Genomic DNA, 23,675 nt, shown 5'->3' on the forward strand with positions numbered 1-23,675 from the left:
ATGGCTACCAAAGATAATAGTGTTCCTCACCCGACTGTGATCAAGGTATGCTGTATTTGGTGATATCAAGCAACATGCCTGAACAGAAATATAGGTCGACCCATTCAAGCCTGCTTCCCAGCAAAAGGTAGGTCAGCTGCGCCATGAGGAAGTGGACAAGCCCGCTAACTGATAGTCTAGGGACTGCACAACCGTTGGCAGTAAGTCTTCGTCAAACACACCGTATCGTCCCGTATTCAATCTTCGTCGAGCCCGGATATTCCAGCATTTGCAACAGTCAAACCTGGAGAGGTTCGTGTGGCTATTAAACGTGAAGGGAAAAGAGTTGACGGGGAGCGTGTTGCGTGTTGTAGGTGTTCAAGGTTGAGTGCGTGGATTGGACCGGTGCCCAAGTGCGTACCCTCGAGTCCCCCTCAGCCCAAAATGCTGACAGATGGTCAGATTGGGAACAATGACTGTCTGCTCCTCCCCTCTCCCTCCCTTCACTCTTCTAATATTCCTGCCCAGTCAGTGACGACATCCGGGACGTCGACCTGAGGAGGGTGCACAACCTCTCTGGCCCAGTCGCTATCGAAGGCGCGGAGCCAGGCGACTGCCTAGTAGTGGACATCCTCGATGTGCAGCCATTTGACCAGATGCCCTGGGGATACACAGGCATCTTCGAGCTCACGAACGGAGGTGGGCTGTTCGGTGCGTCCCTCCTTCCCTCCGGACACTCGCGGGGAGAGATTGGAGCTAAATCGTCTTGCAGCGCGCGAGTTTCAAAGCAAGGCCGCCAAGGCGATTTGGGACTTTGAGGGGATTTATGCGACGTCGAGGCATATCCCCGGTGTGAGGTTCGCGGGGATCACCCATCCCGGTCTGATGTGCGTTCCTCCTCTTCCATTCCCCTGCCTAGCTCATGATCTCCGAAACAGCGGCACCGCACCGAGCCAGGAACTGCTTGACGAGTGGAACCGCCGTGAAGGCGAGCTCATCAAAGCTTGTGGCGATGTCGTGCCTGCGGTTGCGTTCCCGCCTGAGCCGAAGGGCGTACATATCGGCTCGAAGGGTACGTACTTCCTCTCCTTCCAAGGGATGAGATGGAATGACGGAATGACAGAGCCTGTAAAGCCGGAGGTTCTGGAGAAGATTGCTAAGGAGGGAGCGAGAACAATCCCCGGACGCGAGCATGGAGGTGCGGAGTTTCGGTGTACGAGAGTAGTCGCAGCTGACAGGAGGCGTAGGAAACTGCGATATCAAGAACTTATCTCGTGGGTCTCGCTGGTGAGTCTCTTTCATCGTAGAGAGAACTTAGTTGACCGTCGAACAGCTACTTCCCCGTCTTCGTCAAGGACGCTTTGCTCTCCGTCGGCGATCTCCACTTCAGCCAAGGCGATGGCGAAGTCAGTCCCCCTCTCTAGTCGTCGGACAAGCGCTGATGCGTTATTCTATCGTGCAGCTCTCCTTCTGCGGTGCTATCGAGATGGCCGGTATCGTCACTTTCAAAACTTCCATTATCAAAGGTGGGGTAGAGAAATTCGCTCTGAAGCAGCCGATCTTCCTGGTATGTCCCTCTTTTGGAACTAGCGTGGTCTATTGCTGACGATCGGTACCACAGCCTTCCCCCGTGGACCCGCTTTACTCCGCCAAGCTGGTATTCGAGGGAATCTCTGTGGATTACCATGGTGATGGGAGACAGTATAACATGGACGCGTACGCACGCATTTGTTCGATACAGCAGGTGTATGCTGATGAATTGGTAGTACTGTGGCATATAAGCAGGCTGCGCTCAACTGTATCGCCTACCTGATGAGTGCGTGCTTCATCTGATATTTCCACGCTTGACACGCTAATCCACACTCGCAGAGCTTGGTTACACTCGCGAGCAAGCCTGTGAGGAAAAACGTGGGATCTCTAGAAAAACGTCTGATATCATATTATAGATCTTGTTCTCTCCGCCGCGCCCGTTGAATCCCACGTCGGCGCCGTAGTCGACAGCCCGAACGCATGCGTGACGATGGGTATCCCGCTGGGGATCTTTGACCATGTAAGCTTTTGGCTCTAGACTACACCAAGTTGCTGAGACTATACAGGACATCCTACCCAATCCGGACGGACTTGTCAAGAGGAACTTTGGACAGTGTGCGATCCGTTCTGATGGGGTGGTGTGATTATGAGCGGAAGCTCGATTTAGGGTTGAAAGTGGGTAGCACAAGGTATTCTAAATGTGTCGAAACAATATGAGAAACTTTATGCATGACGGTCCCCATACCCTTCTAGGATGGTCTACGGAATGTTGTGATCGATTCGCTGGGGCCAGTAGTGGCGCACCTGGAATTTGGTCCAACGAGGCAACACGATTCGCGAAGTATTAGACAAAGAAAACAGTTGAATAACACAGGCTTTTGAAACACAGAACGCTCGCGGAACAGAATGTGCGTTTATGTCAACATTTCCATACCAGCTCAGAGTGGGCTCGGCCACATCAGCTCCTCCATCTCGTCTATCAGTGCCTCTCCCGGTGACTCAGGACGGCTCAGCTTCGGCGCATAGCGGATTTCGGTCCTCGTGGGGTCCATAGCCGAAGCGTATCGGAGTAGTCTGGACGCATACACGTCCTGCGTCGAAGGCTGAAACGAGGCGGGTGGCATGTCGTAGATCGGCGGTTCCGAGAAGGGGATAGGCGGAGGACTTGCAGATGCGGGGAAGGCTCCGTACTCCGCTGCTTGGAGAAAGGGTTCCGCTTGGTGGAGCCACTGATCGTCGTCCTCGCCGATGCTCTCGGATTTCCAGTACTGCTCCTGGGAGGTGAGCTCGGGCTCGTCAAATAGGGTTGCGCCGTCCGAAGAAACACGAGCGTGTCGTGCCAGCCGGCTAGGGTGCATGTCATCACCGTCAAGCGTGGCAGCTAGTGCGTCCGTGATAGGAGGTGTGGGGTCCCATTGGATATCCTGGCTGTTGTCAAGAGGAGCCCCGTATATGCGCTCTTGTACGAACCCAGCCGTGTCAAGGTTAGAGGTGTTGGAATCTAGAGAGTGCATATACTGAGTGATGTCCGTCTGGCTGTGTCGGCGTGGCGTTGGGCCGTAAATTGAGGTAGTAGCAGCTTGCGATCCTTTGAGAGGTGTAAGATAAGAACCGGATGACTCAGAGCTATTCGGCATGACCAAAGGAAGCGATGCATATGGATCTTGAAAAGAGCGTTGAGAGTTCTGTTGTGATGTCAGAGACGGAGACGACAAGTCAGTCAGCATTCCTATGTTCGAGCTAGGGCCTGGACGAGAGAATAGCGGGCTTGAGTATGGCGCATCGTCACCCATCGCAGGGAGTCTTGTTTTCTCGAGAAATGTCCCGTATTTATCGTGTTCAGTGGGTGTGAGGTCTACCGCATCCTGAGCAAGCTGGCTGAGTGGATTAGTACGCTCAAGCTTAGATAGCACGTTGTTGAGCCATTCAGGCATGGGCTCTAGAGGATCCAAACGCGACGAGTTCGGGGCACGAGGCAAGCGGAGACGAGATACTGGAACTTTTCCAGGGAGTACGACGGATTCCATCCATTCTTGCGGTAACTCGACGGCAGTGTCTAGAAGGGTCACATCCGAGCTAACATGCGAACGATGCTCCAAGTTTGGAGTTTTGCGTTCGTCCGGCTTGGGTGGTTGAGCGTGCACAGAGTGGTACGATCGAGCATCTACAGAGCGCCTCCGACTTGGATTAAACGAGGGAGCCAACCCAGTGTTGCTGGATGCATATTCGTGTGAAGTCGCCAAGCGAGTCATCATCTCATCCCGCCGAGCATTCAAGCTCTTGCCCCTGGTCCGAGTCCGATCCGAGTGTCGAGAGTTTGAGTATTCCCCAAGCATAGGACCTGTCCCAGGATAAAATTCATTAAGAAAGAGGATTCCAATATCAAGTACGCCCAAGGCTCGCCTCCGTAGGGTAGCGAGTAGGTATATGCAGTACGAGAGACCCTAAGAAAGTTTGCAGAGCTCACGCGATTCCAAGGAGGTCAATCCACGTATATGGCTCACTTTGCATGTCTGAAAGCAGAGGGTGGATCTGGAGACGAGCTGCGCATACGTTTTGAGATGACTGTCCAGCTCAACAAGTAACGTAGTCGTGGTTTAGTGGAAAGGTGTGTCCAACGACGCCCTCATAAAGCTCGGAGCCATGAGACGGACTAACAGAAGTCCACGGCGCTGATACGGAAGCAAACTCGGGACGGTGCCGAAGTGACTTTTTGCGATGCGTCAGCTTCAGTACTTTCTCTTCCTCGTCCTTGTTAGAGCGTCTCCGGTCTCCTTCACCTCTCTTTCTCTATTCAATCTTCTCTTTTTTCACCTTTCTCCTCCCCAAAAAAATGCTCAGAGCGGCACTTCGACCTGTAGCACGAACCGTCTTGGTGCGTGCGGTCCACACTTCTCGACCTGTCGCTGGACCGAGTAGAATCGCGGCTTGGGCTCCTACCGTTGCAGTATGCGTCATCGGTGCTGGGATCTTTGGCTGGCAGATTAGCCGGAGTGGCAGAGTGGTATCTTTAGATACGCATGAGCCTGGTGCGTACCTCGCTTGCTCACCGAGTGAGGAATTGCTCTGAATTGTGGGCTGTAGCTGCTTCACCAAAAGCGCCGTCCGATGAAGAGATCGCTGAGGAGATAATCCACGAGAAGGCGGAAGAAGCAGAAGAAACTCTCGAAGAATCAGATAAGGAAGCCGCTTTTGACCCTGTCACGGGAGAGATCAACTGGGACTGCCCCTGCCTCGGCGGGATGGCACACGGTCCCTGTGGGCAGCAGTTCCGCGACGCCTTCTCCTGCTTTGTGTACAGTAACGAGGAGCCGAAGGGGATCAACTGTGTTGAAAAGTTCAGGGCGATGCAGGATTGTTTTAGGGAGCATCCAGATGTGTATGGCGAAGGTGAGTTCTGTATTCCAAGCTGAAGCTGAGGAATGCTCCGCCGATTTTCGCCCGACCCGACCCCTTCGATCTCCCAAGTGAATGTCAAGTGCAATTACTGACTTTCAATTCAGAGATCATGGGTGACGACGACGAACGAGAGGATGCCGATGCACCCGCCCCTGCGCTCGCCGCCTCTGACGTTTCATCTGAAACACCTGCAACGATCCTCACCGATCCCCGGGTCGTAACGGTAGACGAGCTGTCCGCCACGGACGTTCCCCCGTTACCGAATGCTCACCCGCCTGCGAGCTCACCCGTGCTGCAAACCGACAGCAGGACAACGGGCAGACGATTCTGAGTCTGTGGCAAGAGTCATGTATGGGCATACATATATATATCTTACACTTTCGAAAATGTATCCTTGGACTAGGCATCTTCCATGCACATGGCACCACTCAATGAATGCGCTAATTGCATTTATTCTCCATTTCGATCTACCATACGTGATACAGTTCTCGCCATATCAAAGCTTTGTGCGTTCCAACAGGCGCTTATTTCTTAAGAAACCGATCGAACCAACTGATGATACCCCAAGCGCTCTGTTCCTTTGCCCAACCTATTCCTTCATCTGTCAAAGCTCAACTGCAGCGAAACACAGATACTCACGCTCATTCTCGTTATTCATATCGCCCTTGATGGCAAACCCATGGCTTACACCACTGAACAACTGGAAGTGGTAGATCTTCTTGCCCTCAGCTAGGATGGCCTCCGCCTTGTGCCTACTCTCGGGTGGGAACGCGCGGTCAACCTCGGCACAGCTGAGGAAGATGGGCTTCTTGATGTCGCGGAACACCTGCTCGGTGAGCGTGCTGGGATGAGCGACAGCGCCCGCCTCCGACCGGCCGGCGACCAGGTCGTTCAGCACCATAGGTGCGCCGAAGCAGTATCCAACCGAGGCGTACGCCTTGACACTCGCTACAATATGATCAGGAGGGTTTGATGCAGGAAATGAGGCGGAGCGTACTGAATTTCTCCTTAACGGCAGGCAAGAACTTGTCCACCACAAACTTGGGTACCGACACGCGGTATGGAGCAGCCCACGCCATCGTGTCGAACCCGGGCTGTTCACGCAGCTTCTCCAGTTGCTCCCCGTTGAAGTAATCGGGGGAGATGACAGTGTAGCCTTATTAGCGGACATCAGCATGGTACTTCGCAGGTGGGCGGTAGGTGCATACCGTGCTCAGCAAAGAAGTCCATCACGAGCTGATTGTTGAGGAAATGCGGGCCGTACACGTCGCAGTAGAAGATGATCACCCGATCCGTGCTCTTGTCGGGAGGGTAGGTGATATACGTCTGCACACCGCCGACGTCGATCAGTTCGCCCCTAGGCGTGCCGGTGTGCTTGACTGCTTGACAACAGGCTTCGGTGGTGTGTTGAGCGAGATACTGAGCCATTGGAAATTCCTGCTGGTTGACAGATGCGGATGTTGTGCTCCTACAGACTGGAGAAGATGAACGAATGGGACGTGATACTCTTTTACACCAGGAGCAGGTAAGATATTTGTACTGAGCTCGTCGGTTTACGGACGGCTGAATTGTTATTTTAGAACAAGTGGCGTGTCATTGCGTATAAAAAGTGGAGGGACGTCCATGAGGAGATACACCATGGACCGCACAAGGGTCTGGTGTGGACGATGGCTACGATGTCCAGGACGTTCATCTACGCCCAATCCTACCAGGCGCGCGCGTAGGAATATAAAAGCTGCTCGTCCGGCGACACCCCATGAGCCCGTTTCCGATGACATGCCCTGCAACATCTCCCATGAACTTTGCCCGTCGTCGCTGGTATTGTACGCCGATCACACCGGGCGAAGTCAAGCGTATAGATGTTGAACAATCAGCCCTCCGAGTGAGGCTCGTGTACCGCCGCCTACCAATGGATGGATCGGCTACTATAAGCCGAAATCGAATTCCATTTGGTAGTTGGCGATCCGTTGGGGTGCAGAAGGGGACCGAACTTTGACACGCCTGTTGTCGGTCAGCACTGTCCGATACCGAACAACGAGAGGAAACTCACTTTTCTCCAGCGGCAATGGAAGGGAAAGAGCCGAAAAGATCTGGGTGCTTCGGTAGCGGTGATTCACTTTGTTCAACATGAGAACGGAGCAAGGGGAGACAAAAGGCTGACGTACGAGAAATACGGATGTCCCATCGCCTCCTCCGCTGAGATCCTCTTCTCAGGATCATACGTCAGGAATCTGTCGAGAAGATCGAGCCCCGCCTCTGTAATATACGGGAACCTGCTCCTCAAGCTACTCGTCCGCGCAGGCCAGTTGATCGTACTCGCCAGCGGCAAGTCTTCGACTCCGGGCCAAGTTTGCTCCGTAGGTGGGCCTAGGAGCTTGGAAATCATGGAAAGCATCTCAATCTCGCCTTTGGCTTGGAAGAGGGGTTCGTTGAGTAGGAGCTCGCCAAAGATGCACCCAACAGACCAGACGTCTATTGCTGTGGAGTACGTTTTTGCACCCAGGAGGAGTTCAGGTGCGCTACAAATCCCTTGAGTGGCATATATTAGAGGGTAGAAAAAGACGGACCGGTACCACAATGTCACCACCAATTCCGTCATCTTTCCCAGAGGATCGCCAAATGTCCTTGCCAGTCCAAAATCCGCCACCTTGATCTGCCCTCTGTTATTCATTAGCAGGTTGGAGGTCTTAAGGTCCCGATGTAGCACCCAGTTGGCATGACAGTGTGCGACAGCAGACAGGAGTTGGAGCAAGAGCGTCTTGATCTCGCTTTGGAGGAAGGGGGTGGGCATCACAGTGAGGAGTGTCTTAAGGTCGTGTTCTATAAAGTCCATTACGATGAATATCCTGCAATATGATTAGCATGACATGCCCTACAAGCACAGAGTGCAAGAGTAAAACGAGTACACACTGTGTCAATGTGTCCCCCACGACAATCTCCCTGATCGGTACCACATGTTTATGTCGACACGTCATGAGCGCCATGACCTCTCTCAAGCTCGTGATCGGGAACCCGCCCTTCTCTTGATCCAACTTGAGCTTCTTGAGCGCAACGATATCCCCTGTATCCCTATCTCGAGCGCGGAAGACGACACCATACGAGCCTTCTTCAATATGATTTAGTCTCTCGTAGGTATAAACGCTGCGACAGGGTGCTATGGGTGGGTAGAGGGAGCGGCGGGGCACGTAACGTGAGCGACTGGAATCCGCTGCTGTCACCAACCGAGGGGAACGGGATGGAGGTGTCGAGGTTCCGGCTCGTAGCGAACTGACCGAGTTGGGCAAAGGAGAGCTTTCGACGGCCTCACGCTTTGGGCGCTTGATCTTTACACGTCGAGGTGTGGGTTCGTCGGCCTCGTCCAGCGACTCCCATTTTGAACGCTTGCGACCCGCGCTAGAGCTTTCAGCTAATAAATTATGAGCATATATCTACCATTTGGTGGTGAGAAATGTACCTTGTTGTGGTGCTGACATAACCGCTGGTCGAGGAAGAGACGCGCTCAGGGTCACCACTTCAACAAGAGTAACGTAATTCTTCTTGGGGACATTGAAAACAACAGCTATGGATTGTTCATCTCCTCGTACACCATATATACGTTGATACACACAGGACATAATAGGAAAACGGAGAGGGACGTCACAGGATAAACCAAATAAAACAACACCAGAAGCTGCTCATCAACCAACGACATCGCCGCCCCGGTTACGTACAGGGAAAACATACAAACACACCGGATAAAAACGCCACACAGAGAAAGATATCGCACACGGGTTCGCTCGTAAAGATGGTCCAGATAGATGTTACGCAGAGAAGAATGAATGGGTTGATGAAGGGGTCGATGAATGAAACACGTCGTCAATGACAACAGCGATCAATGGAGAGAAATGGTGAATGGAAAAAGTGATCGCGTGATCGCATGCAGGCCGGACAACGACGCCGACAATTGAAAATCGTACATAGGCAGCAGCTTGCTGGGTTAGCTAGCAGCTCATCATCGCCCAGTGAGCGTCTGGACAAACCCCCTGATGCCGAGTCCTCCAAACCGACGTCCAGGGCCCGTGTCACTCTGCGGGCTGACTGTGCCTTCCGGGGTAAATTCCTGCCCAGCCGGGGGAGTCTTACTCAGCTTCCTCGCAACAAGTGTCATCTCGCTCGGACTCTCGACCAGTCCCCGGACTTCGGATAAAGGCTTGTCACGATCATAGAGCCCCGTCGGGATAGAAGAGTACGGCGGGGTGTCCCAAATCCGGTGTGCATAGTTCCCGTGCGTCTCCGTCTTGGTTGAAGATTCGGTGGAAGCGCTGTTGGGCTGCGTGCTCGTCGCCGTGCCTGGAGAAGAGACCGGCGTAGGACCGGTGTGGACGATCTCCGGACCAGAAGTATTCAAACCATTAGAATCGTTACTCTGCGAACGTGAATGGGCCTCCGAAGTTGGATGGTACGCATTCCGGCGAACAGTGTTTCCCCAGGGCAGGGGGTAATCTTCAGGCTCTTCCATGACCGAGCCGTACCCCGATCCGCTCCTAGAGCTGCTAGACATTGCACGACGATGTGGCGGCCTCCGGGGCCGAGTCGACGAGCCTGAGGAAGACAAGGACAGCGCAGGCGGTCGGTGTCGATACTGATGCGCGGGCGGGCTGAGTCTGTTCGTCCCATCCGCCTGTCCATTAGCGGTCGCACTCCGGTTCCCGTTCTCAGCAGGCCGGCCGTCTTCCGGGGGAGTAGGGGGCGTCGCCTCCCCACCTTCCAGCCCCTGGGCCGCCCTCCGCGCAGCGATATCGTCCAACAACCACGGCGGCGGATCATAAGAGAGCAACACAGTGCTTCCCTTGCCCATACCGCCCACACTGCCAAGGGAGAATCCAAGGCCAAGACCAACGCTCCCCTCGCTTCCCCTCCTCCCGCCGAACCCGAGCTCCTTCTCGAGCCGCCGGCGCTGTCGGTCCTCCTCCCTCTGTCGACGTTCACGTTCCTTCTCCTCCCTGCGCGCAAACTCGCGCTCGATAGCCAGAGTCTCACCGTACATGGCGAGCTGGTGCTCAAGCGTCATCCCTGTGCCTGGCGCAGAACCGGAAGCAGCACCAGAGGCGTCCATGTCGAAGGAAGCGAGTATAGCGCGCTGGGTCTCGTGTACCAGTTCTCGCGCTTCGTCCAAGTTCGTCGGCTCCACTCCGGTAAGACCAAAGACGCTCGCACTAGCGGACAAACTCGCACTCGCCGACCCGCCAGAGGACAACGAGCCGCCCCTTGGTCGTTCCCTGCTCCTTCCAGCTCCAGGTCCACCACTGGCACCACTAACGTCACTCCCCTCCCCATTCACCTCAAATCGCAAGTTCTTCCCGTGCTGGGGATCACTAGGGCTGCGCTGGAGGATCCCTCTCCTCTCCGCCACCCCGCCAAAGATTCCAACACCGGCGAACATCTCCCCGCCCACATCAGCAACAGGCGTCTCCAGCTTCTCGCCATCCATTTCGTCTTCCTCACCAGTAGGGAGTTCGAGCCCACCTGTTGCCGCTTGAGGAGACATAATTGTAGCCGCAGGCGCAAGTGCAATTGGAGGATACACATCACTCTTAGACGGAGGAGGGGGCGGTAAACCCCTAACCGTCCCCCTCCACCCCTCCTCTTCTTCTTCCCCGGTCAAAGCAGATTCCAAACTGGGCGATACCTCTAAATCCCCATCAGCATCTTCATGTTCCCCCTCCCCTTCCTCACTCCAAGCTGTGACGGTCGCCAGGGGGCTAGGAGCAGTCACTTCGCTGCCTTTTCTCGGTCTGCCTTGATGTCCCACCACTCCTGATCCAACAACACCCATAGGCACAGGTACAGCAGGCACGTTGCCAGCCGAGGTAATTGGTACCATACCAGTTCCTGAAAAGCCAGGCAGCGCAGGCAACGGAGGCACAGGCGGCGGCGGGGTAGTTGGGCCGAGCAAGTCACTGCTGCCCGACGAGCTCCCTCTGCTGCGAGTACTGTGCGTGCTCGCGCTTGACGTATATCCCTGATAGCTGGGGATATGCGAGTGGACATATGCCTGCACCTGTGCTGGTGCTGAGACGGGCTGCCGTTCTTCTCCTGGAGACGGGGGCTCCTCTCCCGGGGAAGCGAGCTCTTCGCTGCTCAACCCTGCGCTTCCGGGGAGACTGGTAATCCCCGGTGGAGGCGAAGAGAGAGGAGACTGGGACACCTCACCAGGATTCGAACGATCGTGCGTTGAGGTGGCTTTCCTGAATAGGTTGCGGAGGGAGTACTTGGACCCGAGCTTGTGTAGCCTGTGCGTGGGGATGGAAGACAGGGGAATGGCGATTGCTGTTGATGCGGGGCTGGTGGAATAGGGGAGGGAAGTGACTGGTGGAAGAGGGGGGAAGCCAGGGGGTGGCGAAGCTGTGAGCTGCGGCGAAGGGGAGGGGGAGGGAGAGGGGTATTCGGCCGTTTCTTGCTGCCCTGCTGAGCGCGGCCGACGGTGCACAATCTTCCGCACCGTTGTGGGTGGTTTGGAGCGAACGGGGATACTAGAACCAGGGGCAGAGATAGTCGACGCGGTTGAGGGAGAGGGGACACCGTCGCTCTCTGGTTGATTTTCGGATATGTGGGCGAGGGGGAGAGGTGGGAGTGGGGAATGCGGAGGCCGCGGGGCTTCTCCTGGGGAAGTACTTCTTCGGGGTACAGGTGCGCCTACGATGCCAGGAGAGTGATTCTTCGATCGGATATGGAGGAGGTTGTCTAAACTGCGCTTGATTTGCAGTTTCGGGTCCCTCCCCGCTCCCGAGCTCGGGCCAGCGAGGGGGTCACCCGAGTGGTCCGCGATGAGTGCTCCGGCTGCCGCAAGACGCAAGAGCGTAGCAGCGTCAACGTAACCGTTGGACTCGGCAACTTCGATAGGGGTTACGCCATTCTTGTCCCCTCTGAGTGGGTCGCCGCCCACCTCGAGCAAGAGACGGATGATACCTTCGTGCCCGCTTGCAGCTGCGAAGTGGAGGGGGGTACTACCCGCCACGCCGAGTGCTGGTGTCTGGCGGTCGTTGCTATATCGCCGTGGAAGACGTGGTGCGTTCACGTCGGCGCCTGCGGCGAGTAGCTCTCGGACTACGTCTGCGTTTCCAGAGGTACAGGCAGCATGGAGGGGGAGGATGCCATGTTGGACAGAGTTGACCGGCTGACCGTTGGCTAGGGCATACCTGACCAAGCCAATGTTGCCGCTCACTGCGGCGGCATGGAGGCCGAGTTGGGGGACTGATATGATCCGATGAGTCAGCATATATTTCCTAAATTGGTAAGCACTTACACTCGGTGGTGACGTTGTACTTTGCGGGGATCTTCCCGCTGCTCGGCATTGCGAAAGCGATGAACTTGAATACTACAGGATGGAGGTTGTCCATATCAGCGAGCGCTCGTACGTGGGGAAAGAAAGGAGGGGGCTTACCTGGGGTTAGACGGGGTAGGCTATAAGCAGCTACGCAGGCAGGGAGGGACGCCTGTGTGGAAAGAGGGGAGTGGGCATTCCACTCCGGTCAACAGGCGGCCTTTGCAGGCAGGATACGGGGTGGACACTGTCGGTGCGCAACTAGGAAGCCGATGACTCGCAGCTCCTGTTGCTGTATGCGTATGTACGCGTGTGCGAGATGTGGGTGGACGACGTCGCCTCCCTATCGCCTCTCGCCTCCTATCTGTCTTCTTTTCACTCCCCTCGAGTCTAATTCCGGGCGCGAGGGTGGGTCTCCTTGGCCTTGTAGGTGATGGCCTGATGTGCTGTCGCCCTGAGCCTGTGGGTAGATATATGCTAGGCAGTAGCGAGAGAGCGGACTGTGGGGTTGACGGATACGCCGTGCACTATTGTGCCTCTAGCGAGGTGGTCGTCGTCAACTGAAGAAAGACGGTGTTGACGGGTGGCGGCGCCGCTGTGGATAGGTGGGCGGTGGGTGACCAAAGTAGACGGTGAGGATGGTCGAATGAGGCCAAGATGATGATGGGCGCTGTCGTGGGCGATGGGAACAGGGTGGCGGCTAGCGGCGGCGAGTGGCGTTTAAGTGTGTGTTCCGCGGCCTTGTCCCAATGCGGTAATTGATCGGTGTTCGGCAGGTGAAGGAATGCTTGTGAGACACAGAGGAGGGGGAAATACCCGGCTTACTCTTGGGAGAGGTGAGATACTTGAAATAGGGGGCGCGCTTAACGCCGGTGGGATGATAATATTGAGTGACGATCGATCACGCGCCCGTCGATCTCTTCCGTAAGTGTGTAAGCTGCCTAATCGGGAAGGAGATGACGGAGATGTCTAGCCACCGGTCACTTCCTTCCATGTGCACAACCGCAATCCACTCCGACCCACAAGGCATCATCATCATCCATCCACTACAGCGGTGTCCCCGAATATCATCCCGCATTACAGCGAAAAAGCTTCGCTCTTTGTCCACAGACACAAGCTTCTCGCCTCCAGAACCACCGACCACATGCTCAGGCAGCGCAATATCCCAAGAACACGTGATATCACTATCTCATCAGCAACCGATGCTTCCGAATATCTCGGACCAACCTTCCCACGCTATACGTTTCCTTCTGCTTTCCATCCCTGTGCTCAACCTACACTCTGAAATCTAATCTTGCTATCAGGACATCGGCGAACAGCTCTTTCCTATGCATTCACCGCTCATAACTCGGCCCACATGCCCCAATACAAAAGGCACAGCCTGGGACAACATTCGGAAGTTTCACCGAGATTCTGCTACAGTTGGTGATATTCACTCCATAGGGTCGGTACAATTGCCGCTATATCATGATCGGTAACCCAATAAGAATCTGTAATATCAGTTCCAAACTCCGAGCGCCTATGGTCAAGCTTCCATGAGGCTGTCGCACTTTCTCGGGCCGATTCCAAACTCAAACTCAAGAGGAATGAACCCCCTTTGTTATTCTTTTGAAATCTTCTCGTGGGATCCCCCAATCCGACGCGCACAGCCCTTGTCCGGCGCTTCTTTGTTTGATATTCTGTGGGTACCGATCAGCTATGGGAGAATGAATAAACAATACCGTATTGGCATATAGTATTGAGTTAGGGACGTATACAAGGAGGGAAACGTGTCTCAAGATGGTACAAATGATCTGTCCGTGAATCCACGAGGGATATGTGCAGGTCTGTGTAGCATAAGTTACAGTTCTTCAACGCGACTCGAATGCAGAAGACGAGACAGTGGACATGGGCGGCAGTCGGTCAGGGAAGACAGGGTGATTGCTCGGTCTACAGAATGAAATCTTCCGCCCAACGTTCATGCTGTTGACTCATGAGTCTTGCACACAGCGGCCCCATTGGTGTAAACATACGGTCATTTCCTGGGAGGTGGTAAACTGAACCGCCAAGTTAGTCAACCAGCGTGTTGTTTTCTCGCCCGAAATGTGCTCACCTCTGGATGACGCGGTTGCGCTCTTGCGCTGCAAGCACCACTACATAAGGTTGCTTTGGGTAAAGGATGAACGACACATGAACCTTGACCACAAGAATAATTCGCCCAAGGTCAACTGACTCTCTGCATGAGGATGAGAATGTAAGCCTTTCAATGAGGTAAACGGTTCTTCCTACGCACCAAGGTTCTCCAAGATGCGCATGAGGGCAGTGGTGAAGGTCTTGCTATCCGACGTTTCTTCGTTGTCTGCACAGGCCCCAATAACAACCACATCGGCCGCCAGGTCTTGGATAACTCGAGCGTGACCCTCAACCTCCAGGGATGAAACAACGACCTCGGTGTCTATGAGGCTCAGCAGAGGTGGGAACGAGCGAAGCGCACTTGGCGGAATCTTTCCTCGCGCTTGTTAGCTTGATCTTGCTTATAGGCACCTTGAGGCGAACCCCACGCGTGCGTGAGCCACCGATCCTACTTTGACTCTGGCGAAGACCTGGAATACGCATCCAGGGTAGCTCCATGAAAGACGGAGGCACCGCACCGGCGAAATATTCATATTTGAGATCTGAACATGGTTTAGTTTCAAATCAGCACAAGGGAACCACGAATTAGGAAGACTACCGACCTGGAGGCGTCCCCGAGTGACAGCACTGACGAGACAAACAAGTCAGCAATCATATTGAGGCATAGAAGATCAACGCAATCCATACATCGAAAATTGCAAGAAGTCGGGTTGTCGAAGGAAGAGGCTTCACCGGAGCTGATGTAGCTGAGTCACCTCGCGATCCCAGAGGGTATTGGATACACAGGTCATCAATGATGGGTCCAACCTCGCCTTGATCGTTGGAAATTTCCGGACAAGCCAAGCTCCTCATTTGGTGGCTTCGAAGCCAACTTATCCAGCCAAGCACTGTGTTCGTGGACTCTGAGCTGGCATCCATTGGGACAATCGCTGTAACGCCCAGAACGACAGCATCAGCATGTTTTCCTGCTCGAATTCAAATCAAGGAAACTACGCACCCTCGTTAAGTCCGTCACTTTCCCATGCACGTTGTTCCTAGTTCGCACTGGTACAGGTTGTTTGGCTCATGCGGTCGATACTGTAGCCGTTCGACCAGCTGCTGGAAAGTTCGGTATTGAATGACCATTGCACAAGGCTACCGGATCCTATGTATGCCATGCTTGTTCGTAGGTCGACAATCTCGGCATATCCTCGGTGGTTCTTCTTCCCACAATCGGTTTGAATTTATTCTGTTCGAGGACGAATGAGCAACTAGTACATCCTTTGACTTCTTAACCCACACCTGAGCACAAACTTTCGTTCTCACAAAAGGCGCCTCAGTCCCTCCATCGCCCTAGCTCCCTCCCCTCCCTCCAGCGCAGCACGCTCGATGACCCCCTTCACAGCCTCCGCCTTCCCCCTCTTCCTCCTCCCAACTTCTCCCCCCATTTCCTCCAACACTTTCCTCATCTCCAGCTTCACCGCCCCCTCCGTCCCCAGCACCTTCCCACACCTATATGCCCCCAACTCCTGTGCCACACCTCTCCGAACTTGGAGCAGTTCCCAGGCGGTATCGAGCACCTCTGAGAGCCAGAGCGCGTGCTGTGGCTGATCAGCCGTGAAAGGCCACCCGACGACCGGTACACCACGGGAGAGGGACTCGTACACCCCTCCCCCACCGCAGTGGGAGATCATCCATCCTATCGCCTGTGATCCGGGTGTTATCAGCATGGTTGAGTCATACGAGGAAGGGGACGCACAGGATGGGCAAGGACAGACTGCTGCGGTGCCCAGTCGACTATGAGCCCCTTGCCGCTATCTTCGATCTTCTTCAGCAGCTCAGTGCCGAGCTTCCGCCTCGAAGCCGTGAAGACGAACGGCAGGGGGGGATCCAGCTCAAGCAGCATCTCCAGGAGGATGCTGATCTGCTCCGGAGGGGGGAAGAACGCAGATCCGAAGGAGACGTATACCGCACTCTGTGGTCCGTGTTGTTCCAGCGCCTGGGTGAGGAAGTGAAGCGAGGGATCGGCCCCCTCGGGAGAGGAGATAGCCCCCTGTGGCCCGAGGCACAGGACCTTCCTCTCCCCTGCCCATTCTTCGAGGTCTCTCACTGCCTCTGGCTCGAGAGAGGCCACGGTACCGAGCAGAAAGCCATCAGCGATATCAGCAAGCGCTTGGCAATTGCATAACACGTCGGCTAGCGCGGGGTTCCACGTAGGTTGGGGCCAGTCTTCCCATTGGTAATATGGGGGCAAACCGGCGAGGTGAACGAGATCCTCTTTCACCTCGGGGTCACGGAGGGCCAGCTGTGGGCGTCTGAGTCGCATCCCTACAGAGAGAAGAAGCACGCACGTCTCGAGCAACTTCGGCGTAGGAGCGACCTGAGCGCTTGGTTTCGTCCTCGAACGCCTGTTTGCATTGTTCGGCATACCCGCCCCTCCCACCCCTCTCCGGCGGACCGAGCATGCGCGTAAACGCACTCGCGCTCCCACCCCACCAGAGGAGAAGCCGACACTCATGCTCTTCCTTCGCCGGCATAAGGAGAGAAGTCATCACCACGTCTCCTACCACTGTGCGGGGTTTAGCGCCCACGGGATCCCATTGTTTGCCAGAAGCGTCGGAGAGCGGTTGATCGAGAAAGAGCTTGGTGAGCTGTTTGCGCGAGAGGGAGTGCCCTTCTGTCAGCTGAGGAGCAGGGAGTATTCGGATCCTCGAGATGACGGCACTTCCCTCAGGAGTAGAACATTGACGCTGGATCTCCTCTTGAGCACGGTCGGAGTGCTCGCTGTCCACAAGGAATGCTGTTCAGGGTCAGCGGATGCCATTCGCCAGGGAGAGACGTACAGATCACGATATCTTTAAACTTGCGTACCAAAGCTACAGCGAGCGAGCATTCAGGTCGCAAGTGACCCCAAGCAAGATAGGTCACCATCACGACATGTCGTACCATCTTCTTATCCAGGACCTTACTAAACGCCCGTTGACAGGGTGCCGCGTCTTTCACAGGTTGGAAGAAACTAGAAATGCGATACTCCGGTGAGAATGTGCTTGAGTATAGTAAAGTTGTTACGCTCGCTGTCTAGCAGTTCGAAGGTAATTATAAGCTGAACGACGTTCAATAAATCCGGGATGGAACGAACGTCACGCCGAAGATGGAAGACGACATGCGACGTGCTTTCGGAGCCGATGATAATGCCGCTTTCGGAGCCGATGTAATTCCGTCAAGGATGCCTGGTCTGAAGGTTTTTCTTGTCTACTCCACCTCTACTTTCTGGAGCAGTCCATACCCTGCCGCTGCCGCCGAGTGTCGGATAGGTTCCTGATTCTTTCTCTTGGCCCGCGGGGGATCTCGATCGACCACGATAGAAGTGAAGCGAACTCATAGGACCAACATGAGGTCACGCCTTGTGGCTCTTGCACACAGAAGCGAGCGACAAGGTAGGAGTCATGCCTGCATTCAGCAGATCAAACCTGGTTGCCCACAGGACCATAGCGACATGTTCCGGGAGTATCGATCGGAGCCGAGTCATTCCTCCGCTTCCGTGAAACTGGGCAACCGTGATTTGCAGACTTCCCCGCGCGCCGTGTCATGTGTAACCCCGCACTTGGCGTAAGTAGCCGGAGAGGGGTCGTGATTGTAAGGAAGTGGGTATTATCTCGCTGTTATTATGGAGAAGTTCAGATAGATTCTATCTCATAAGGAATAGACAAAATAATTGATCCCAATCCGGAAGGTGCCCAAACGCGTCTATGTGCATTAGGTGGAGGAGATATCCAGCGTTTCAAAAGTGGAGGAATACGATGGTCATCTCACCGGTTACATTACATCGGCAGACCCGGCGTGGTCCGATTGCCTCCGTGTATTCACATGTTGAACGGCGGGGAATTGCTTCCGGTGATTGAATGGTTGTAAGCCGTTATTCCTTGTGAGAGGCTGAATGAACCCCGCATGATGGGATTGGCCCATTACTTATAACTACCTGCTCTCATCCAAGCTGCTCTCTCCCTCAACCCTCTACGTCGTCCCTACCCTCTCACCCACTATTATAAAATTAAAGCGATGTCTACAAAGGTTATCATCGTCGGTGGTGGGCTTGCTGGTCTATCAGCAGCACACACTCTCCTCGAGCGCGGTGCCAACGTCCTCCTGCTCGACAAGCAGGGGTTCGTCCCCTTTCACCGCACTCGTGCTTAACTGACAACACGCAGGTTCATGGGTGGGAACTCTACCAAAGCCACTTCGGGAATCAACGGTGCCGGTACACGCGCACAGCAGGAACTCGGCATCCCCGACAACGCCAAGATCTTCTTCGATGATACCAAGAAGTCTGCGCGTGAGCTCGCAAGGGACGACCTGATCAAGGTACTTACTGGCAAGTCTGGCGAGGCCGTCAACTGGCTCGAGGACAGGTTCGGTCTCGACCTTTCTCAGGTCGCGCGGCTTGGCGGTCACTCTCAGCCTCGTACGCACCGTGGTGGTGCCCAGTTCCCCGGTATGGTTATCACCTACGCCCAAATGGAGCGTCTGGAAGACCTCGCCGTGTCCATCCCTGACCGTGTCAAGATCCTCAAAAAGGCACGTGTGACCAAGCTCGTACAACAGGGTGGCAAAGTCGTGGGTGTTGAGTATACACACGACGGCCAGACGCACACCGAGTACGGGCCCGTTATCCTCGCTACTGGTGGGTATGCGGCCGATTTCACCGAAGACTCGCTCTTGAAGAAGTACCGCCCCGAGTTCTTGCACTTGCCTACCACGAACGGCGACCATTGTACCGGTGACGGGCAGAAGATGGCTATGGCGATCGGAGCGGAGGGTGTCGACCTCGAGAAGGTCCAGGTGCACCCGACAGGGTTGGTAGACCCCAAGGACCCAGATGTGCGTATATGCGTCTCATTTTAACTGCTTGTGCTTGGACCTAATCTCCCTGCAGGCTAAGGTCAAGTTCCTGGCTGCTGAGGCTCTCCGCGGTGTCGGCGGTCTGCTACTTGACAACACCGGCTCCCGCTTCGTCGACGAATTGCAGCATCGTGATTTCGTAACAGGCAAGATGTGGGAGAACGGCAAGTTCCCCATCCGTCTTGTGCTCAACGGCGAGGCGAGCAAGCAGATCGAGTGGCATTGCAAGCACTATGTCGGCCGTGGGCTGATGAAGCGCTACGAGAGCGGCGAGGCGCTCGCCAAGGACATGGGGCTCAGGCCTGAGGTGCTCAAGAAGACGTTCGACGAGTACAACAAGATTGCCGAGGCCAAGAAGGATCCTTTCGGAAAGAAGTTCTTCGCGGGCGGCAAGTGGTCCATGAACGATTATTTCAACGTCGCCCTCATGACCCCTGTGCTGCATTACACTATGGGTGGCCTTGGGATCGACGACCACTCCCGTGTGCTGAACAAGGCGCAAGAGGTCATCCCCGGTCTCTTCGCGGCTGGTGAGGTTGCTGGAGGTGTCCACGGTGCCAACCGTCTTGGTGGTTCCTCCCTGCTTGGCTGCGTCGTCTTCGGCCGTGTAGCAGGGGATGCCGCCGCCGCCTACCTCCTGCAGAACGCGTCCAGCAAGGCTACGGAACGTCTTGGTGCCGTCGCTAGCCACCTGCTCGAGACTCGCGTCCGGATCAACCCCAACGACAAGCAGGTCACCCTCACTTTCGCCTGGGACGGCGACTCCGCTCCTTCCACTTCTGCCTCGGCTCCTGCTCCTGCTCCTCCCGCCACCTCCGCCCCTGCGCGGCAAGGCGAGTCCCTAGCTGCGCCAGAACCCGAGAAGCGCGAAGCCCCTAAGACCGAGTCCGCCTCTGCGAGCCATTCCGGCGCCTACTCCGCCGCCGAAGTCGCCAAGCACAACAAGAAAGACGACTGCTGGGTGATCATCAACGGGCAAGTACTTGACGTGACTAAGTTCCTCCCTGACCATCCTGGTGGAGAGAAGGCGATCTTGCTCTATGCCGGGAGGGACGCGACGGAGGAGTTCAACATGCTTCATGATCCCAAGGTCATCCAGCGGTACGCGCCGGACACTGTCATCGGGGACCATAAGGAGTAGAAGGTCCGCTGACAATCCGGAAAATTGTCAGAGGGGACGCTGCTCCGGGCGCATGACGATCGCCCTTGCTTGGATGTAGGACTCGACTGCTCGCTCATGGTTTGCTCACACAACAATGTCTATGCTGTTATTCATGTTATTCTTCTGCACAAGCTGTGTATAGGCCAGACAAATATATATATATCCTGTTCTTGTTACGTGTTGTCACACGTCAGAATGACAATGGAAGACTCGCAGGGTTCTCGCGCGCTTGTCTACCTCTCTTGTCTTCCTAATAGAACCGCTGCCGTACAACATGGTCGTTGCCCCAGGATCTCTTCCATGCCGGCGTGAAGTGTCTTCTCTGTCTATCTGCGCTGGATCTCGTGGGAACTGCGGATTACAATGCCTGTAAATCCCGCTCTGACCGGAAATACCATACTGGCCGCTATGCTGATTACATCCTGCTTGCCAACCTCTTAATATCAATATCATCTACCGTGCTGCCTTCTTGTTAACCCAAAACCATGCCGTCTACTCTAGTGCTCGTCGCCCTGGGAGTTATAGCACTAACCGGTATCTTCCTACGTCCAAACCGGTACTCCAAGCTCCCTCCCGGTCCTCCAGGTCTACCCCTGCTGGGCAACCTCCTCCAGCTCCCCAAGTCCCTCCTCCACTTCCAACTCCACCACCTGGTCCAAACAGTACGGTTCAATCTACAGCATCAACGTCCCTGGCCAGCGGATGGTCGTCCTCTCTTCTGTGAAGGTCGCTGCGGATGTGCTGGACCGGATTTCGGGCCTGACCGCGGGGAGACCGAGGTGGATCAAGCTGAACCAGTTTTTGTCCAGAGGGTGCAATTTAGTTGCTGCGCAGCATGGGGAAGTGTGAGTGACTTTGTGACTGGTAGCTTAGGTAGTGTTGATGATGAAATGCAGCTGGCGCCAACTGAGGAAGGCGACTCATGAGGTGTAAGAATCTACTCTTTTCGCGCATGTCATCAAGCTCACCTTCTGGGGAAGTCTGAATATCCGAAATGTTACTGGATTCCAACCCGTACAAGAGCAGGAGGCGTCGATCATGGTTCGTTATCTTCTTGAACAACCGGAGGTCGACCCTGTAAAGAATATCCACCGCACCTCTTCTTCGATCGTCTGGCGTGTGATGTACAGCGGCCCCCCGCTACCATGAGACAGCCATGGGCCATCGGAGCGAACAGAAGAACTGAACACGTATGCCTTCAGGACCTCGATGCCTGGGAAGTCACTGGTGGACATGATCCCCCCCCTGAGGCACTTGTAGGAACGCTGCAAGTGGCTGCGGAAGTACGATCGAACTCGATGCCTGCTGTAGGAGGTTGTTCATGTTCCCTTTGTAGAACTTTTGACAATTACGACACGGAGAGCAGCGAGATCTTCCACCATCTGTACAGTGATGCTCAAGATGCTTCGGTGAGTTGCAATGGTTCCACACCGACCTGTCACCTCAACCATGTGAGCAATAGGTCTTGGGCAATCCTTGCCTGTCCAACAACTTCAGCAAGTTGTCGGAAGACTTCGGGATTGATGAGAATATGAAGGCATGGGGTGCTGGGGTACTCTTGTACGTGCGTTTGGGTTTGTCGACCTGGACATTGACATGTCTCTATCCTTTAGCGCGGCAGGGTTGGATACTGTAAAGCTGTATTATGATCCCTCAACTGTGACTTACCAATCTCCTAGACGACGACTTTACTTCGAAATTTCATCCTTGCGATGTTCCTCTATCCCCATGTGATGCACGAAGCGGAGTCCCAGCTTGACGCAATCGTCGGCGACAGGCCGCCGACATTCAAGGACAAACCGAACCTCCCTTACATCTCCGCTATTATCAAGGAAGTAGGTCGCTGGCGTCCCGCGATACCCAGCGGAGTGCCACATGCTGCAACCGAAGACTTTGAATACGGAGGACACATGATCCCGAAGGGCACACTGATTATCGACAACCTCTGGTGCGCGAGTCTTTTCTGGTGGCTAATATACACTGACCAATCTCCCAGGGCACAAACCCGCGACGAATTGGTTTACTCGGATCCCGAGACATTCAACCTTTCCCGATTCCTCGATACCTCAGGTCAGCTCAAGCCTGGTATACCAGATACGCATGACGATAACCTTGGCTTCGGTCACGGACGGCGTATTTGTCCCGGTCGCGACTTGGCACTCAATTCATTGTTCATCACCTTCGCTTACCTCACTTTGGCTTTCGATATGCGCAGAGGGAAGGGTGCAGATGGGAGAGATGTGCATGTGGATGATATGAATTTGGTGGATAACTTTCTCACTGTTCAGCCGGCGCCGTTCAAGGTCGAATTTGTACCGCGCTTTCCAGATCTTGAGACGAAATTCGGTGTCATGAGCGTCTGATAGTGATTAGGGCTTTACTGGTCTACGAGGCTCGAAGGCACGGCAGTTGCTGAACCTGGCGCAGAGTGCCTCGGTAGCGGATAGGACTGACCAACAGATCGAGGAATTCCGCAACGGCATTTGGAAAGACATTGGGACGATGGCAGGATAGTATGTTTTAATATGTCATTGCTTGCGCTCCTTCAGATTGGAAATGTAATAAATGCTTGAGCTACTACAATTATTAGGCACTCGCGTTTGACAACACACCACAAGACAGGATATATATATATTTATCTGGCCTATACACAGCTTGAAGAATAACAGGATAGACATTGTTGTGTGAGCAAAGCATGAGCGAGCGGTCGGCGTCCTACATCCAAGCAAGGGTGATCGTCATGCACCCGAAGCAGCGTCCCCTCTGACAATTTGTCAGCGGGCCTTCTACTCCTTATGGTCCCCGATGACAGTGTCCGGCGGCAAGCCGGGGAAACTGCTTCAGGTCCGAAAGACTCTCTTCACGAACGGAAGAATTCGACCAGGGAGAATGAGGACCAGATTCAAGGACTGCCCGGTAGGTCTTAACAGTGGAGAAAAGTTGATCAAATGACACGGGCGATTTCAGATGTTCCACCAGAGATGCACTGCCCTCGATTCCATCTGATTCGGCCGGTACTTGAGCGTTGGAAGTGGTACGCACGGAAGCCCTCTTCTTGAAGAGTTTGTTACGCGCCCACATGGCGAAGTTGACTCCCTGATTAACAGTAGCAGCAGGGGACAATCCGAGCGCATGTATGATAGTCAGTGCTTCAGACAAAATTGGCAGAGAATTCTTCTTCTGGGGTGCTGGTCTGAATGATACGTTCTTCTTCGGCATCCGAGCGGAGAGGCGGCACAGTGCCCTCAGCGAGGACGGGATGTCAGCGATTGTATAATCGTTAATCAAATACTAAAAATCCAAAAAACAAAA

At 54.7% G+C, this 23,675-nt stretch overlaps 10 protein-coding genes across 10 annotated transcripts; 4 read left to right on the top strand and 6 right to left on the bottom strand.

Moving 5' to 3' along the window:
• DACRYDRAFT_114459 (Acetamidase/Formamidase) lies at nt 1-2,208 on the top strand (the record flags this gene model as incomplete). Its single annotated transcript, XM_040769825.1, has 18 exons — nt 1-45; nt 95-127; nt 181-200; nt 252-291; nt 354-392; nt 442-457; nt 508-690; nt 752-866; nt 918-1,051; nt 1,103-1,177; nt 1,227-1,266; nt 1,313-1,385; nt 1,442-1,546; nt 1,601-1,695; nt 1,746-1,795; nt 1,849-1,875; nt 1,926-2,029; nt 2,076-2,208. 18 exons carry the CDS (start codon nt 1-3, stop codon nt 2,151-2,153), a joined length of 1,272 nt encoding a protein of 423 aa, XP_040630927.1. The 3' UTR covers nt 2,154-2,208.
• A 239-nt stretch (nt 2,209-2,447) lies between these two features.
• Nucleotides 2,448-3,302, bottom strand: DACRYDRAFT_14246 (uncharacterized protein; the record flags this gene model as incomplete). Its single annotated transcript, XM_040771025.1, has 1 exon — nt 2,448-3,302. One exon carries the CDS (start codon nt 3,300-3,302, stop codon nt 2,448-2,450), a length of 855 nt encoding a protein of 284 aa, XP_040630928.1.
• A 1,227-nt stretch (nt 3,303-4,529) lies between these two features.
• Nucleotides 4,530-5,239, top strand: DACRYDRAFT_48365 (uncharacterized protein; the record flags this gene model as incomplete). Its single annotated transcript, XM_040774826.1, has 2 exons — nt 4,530-4,899; nt 5,013-5,239. 2 exons carry the CDS (start codon nt 4,530-4,532, stop codon nt 5,237-5,239), a joined length of 597 nt encoding a protein of 198 aa, XP_040630929.1.
• Nucleotides 5,240-5,370: 131 nt separating this feature from the next.
• DACRYDRAFT_114461 (Pkinase-domain-containing protein) lies at nt 5,371-8,381 on the bottom strand (the record flags this gene model as incomplete). Its single annotated transcript, XM_040769826.1, has 10 exons — nt 5,371-5,497; nt 5,548-5,856; nt 5,906-6,064; nt 6,117-6,383; nt 6,618-6,898; nt 6,959-7,024; nt 7,074-7,427; nt 7,476-7,754; nt 7,819-8,314; nt 8,363-8,381. The coding sequence occupies 10 exons, from the start codon at nt 8,379-8,381 to the stop codon at nt 5,433-5,435; spliced, it is 2,295 nt and encodes a 764-aa protein (XP_040630930.1). The 3' UTR covers nt 5,371-5,432.
• A 77-nt stretch (nt 8,382-8,458) lies between these two features.
• On the bottom strand, nt 8,459-11,152 carry DACRYDRAFT_20713 (uncharacterized protein). Its single transcript, XM_040772046.1, has one exon. The coding sequence runs from the start codon at nt 10,376-10,378 to the stop codon at nt 8,900-8,902; it is 1,479 nt and encodes a 492-aa protein (XP_040630931.1). The 5' UTR covers nt 10,379-11,152; the 3' UTR covers nt 8,459-8,899.
• Nucleotides 11,153-11,351: 199 nt separating this feature from the next.
• Nucleotides 11,352-12,220, bottom strand: DACRYDRAFT_63623 (ankyrin; the record flags this gene model as incomplete). Its single annotated transcript, XM_040775737.1, has 2 exons — nt 11,352-12,141; nt 12,194-12,220. Coding segments are annotated over 2 exons (815 nt in total), but the record flags the coding sequence as incomplete, so codon positions are not given.
• Nucleotides 12,221-14,303: 2,083 nt separating this feature from the next.
• On the bottom strand, nt 14,304-14,863 carry DACRYDRAFT_93495 (uncharacterized protein). Its single transcript, XM_040777161.1, has 2 exons — nt 14,484-14,863; nt 14,304-14,426 (listed from the first exon to the last, which is right to left on the bottom strand). The coding sequence occupies exon 1, from the start codon at nt 14,819-14,821 to the stop codon at nt 14,612-14,614; it is 210 nt and encodes a 69-aa protein (XP_040630933.1). The 5' UTR covers nt 14,822-14,863; the 3' UTR covers nt 14,304-14,426; nt 14,484-14,611.
• Nucleotides 14,864-15,624: 761 nt separating this feature from the next.
• Nucleotides 15,625-16,839, bottom strand: DACRYDRAFT_87353 (UDP-Glycosyltransferase/glycogen phosphorylase; the record flags this gene model as incomplete). The annotated part of the gene is made up of 3 exons (XM_040776802.1): nt 15,625-16,008; nt 16,062-16,607; nt 16,654-16,839. 3 exons carry the CDS (start codon nt 16,837-16,839, stop codon nt 15,625-15,627), a joined length of 1,116 nt encoding a protein of 371 aa, XP_040630934.1.
• A 1,476-nt stretch (nt 16,840-18,315) lies between these two features.
• Nucleotides 18,316-20,528, top strand: DACRYDRAFT_20716 (fumarate reductase). Its single transcript, XM_040772047.1, has 3 exons — nt 18,316-18,465; nt 18,511-19,180; nt 19,236-20,528. The coding sequence occupies exons 1-3, from the start codon at nt 18,362-18,364 to the stop codon at nt 20,340-20,342; spliced, it is 1,881 nt and encodes a 626-aa protein (XP_040630935.1). The 5' UTR covers nt 18,316-18,361; the 3' UTR covers nt 20,343-20,528.
• A 1,676-nt stretch (nt 20,529-22,204) lies between these two features.
• DACRYDRAFT_38926 (cytochrome P450) lies at nt 22,205-22,615 on the top strand (the record flags this gene model as incomplete). Its single annotated transcript, XM_040774452.1, has 2 exons — nt 22,205-22,311; nt 22,360-22,615. Coding segments are annotated over 2 exons (363 nt in total), but the record flags the coding sequence as incomplete, so codon positions are not given.
• Between the last annotated feature and the right edge of the window lie 1,060 nt (nt 22,616-23,675).

The sequence above is a fragment of the Dacryopinax primogenitus genome (genome assembly GCF_000292625.1).
Source record: "Dacryopinax primogenitus strain DJM-731 SS1 chromosome Unknown DACRYscaffold_4, whole genome shotgun sequence".
Classification (NCBI taxonomy): domain Eukaryota; kingdom Fungi; phylum Basidiomycota; class Dacrymycetes; order Dacrymycetales; family Dacrymycetaceae; genus Dacryopinax; species Dacryopinax primogenitus.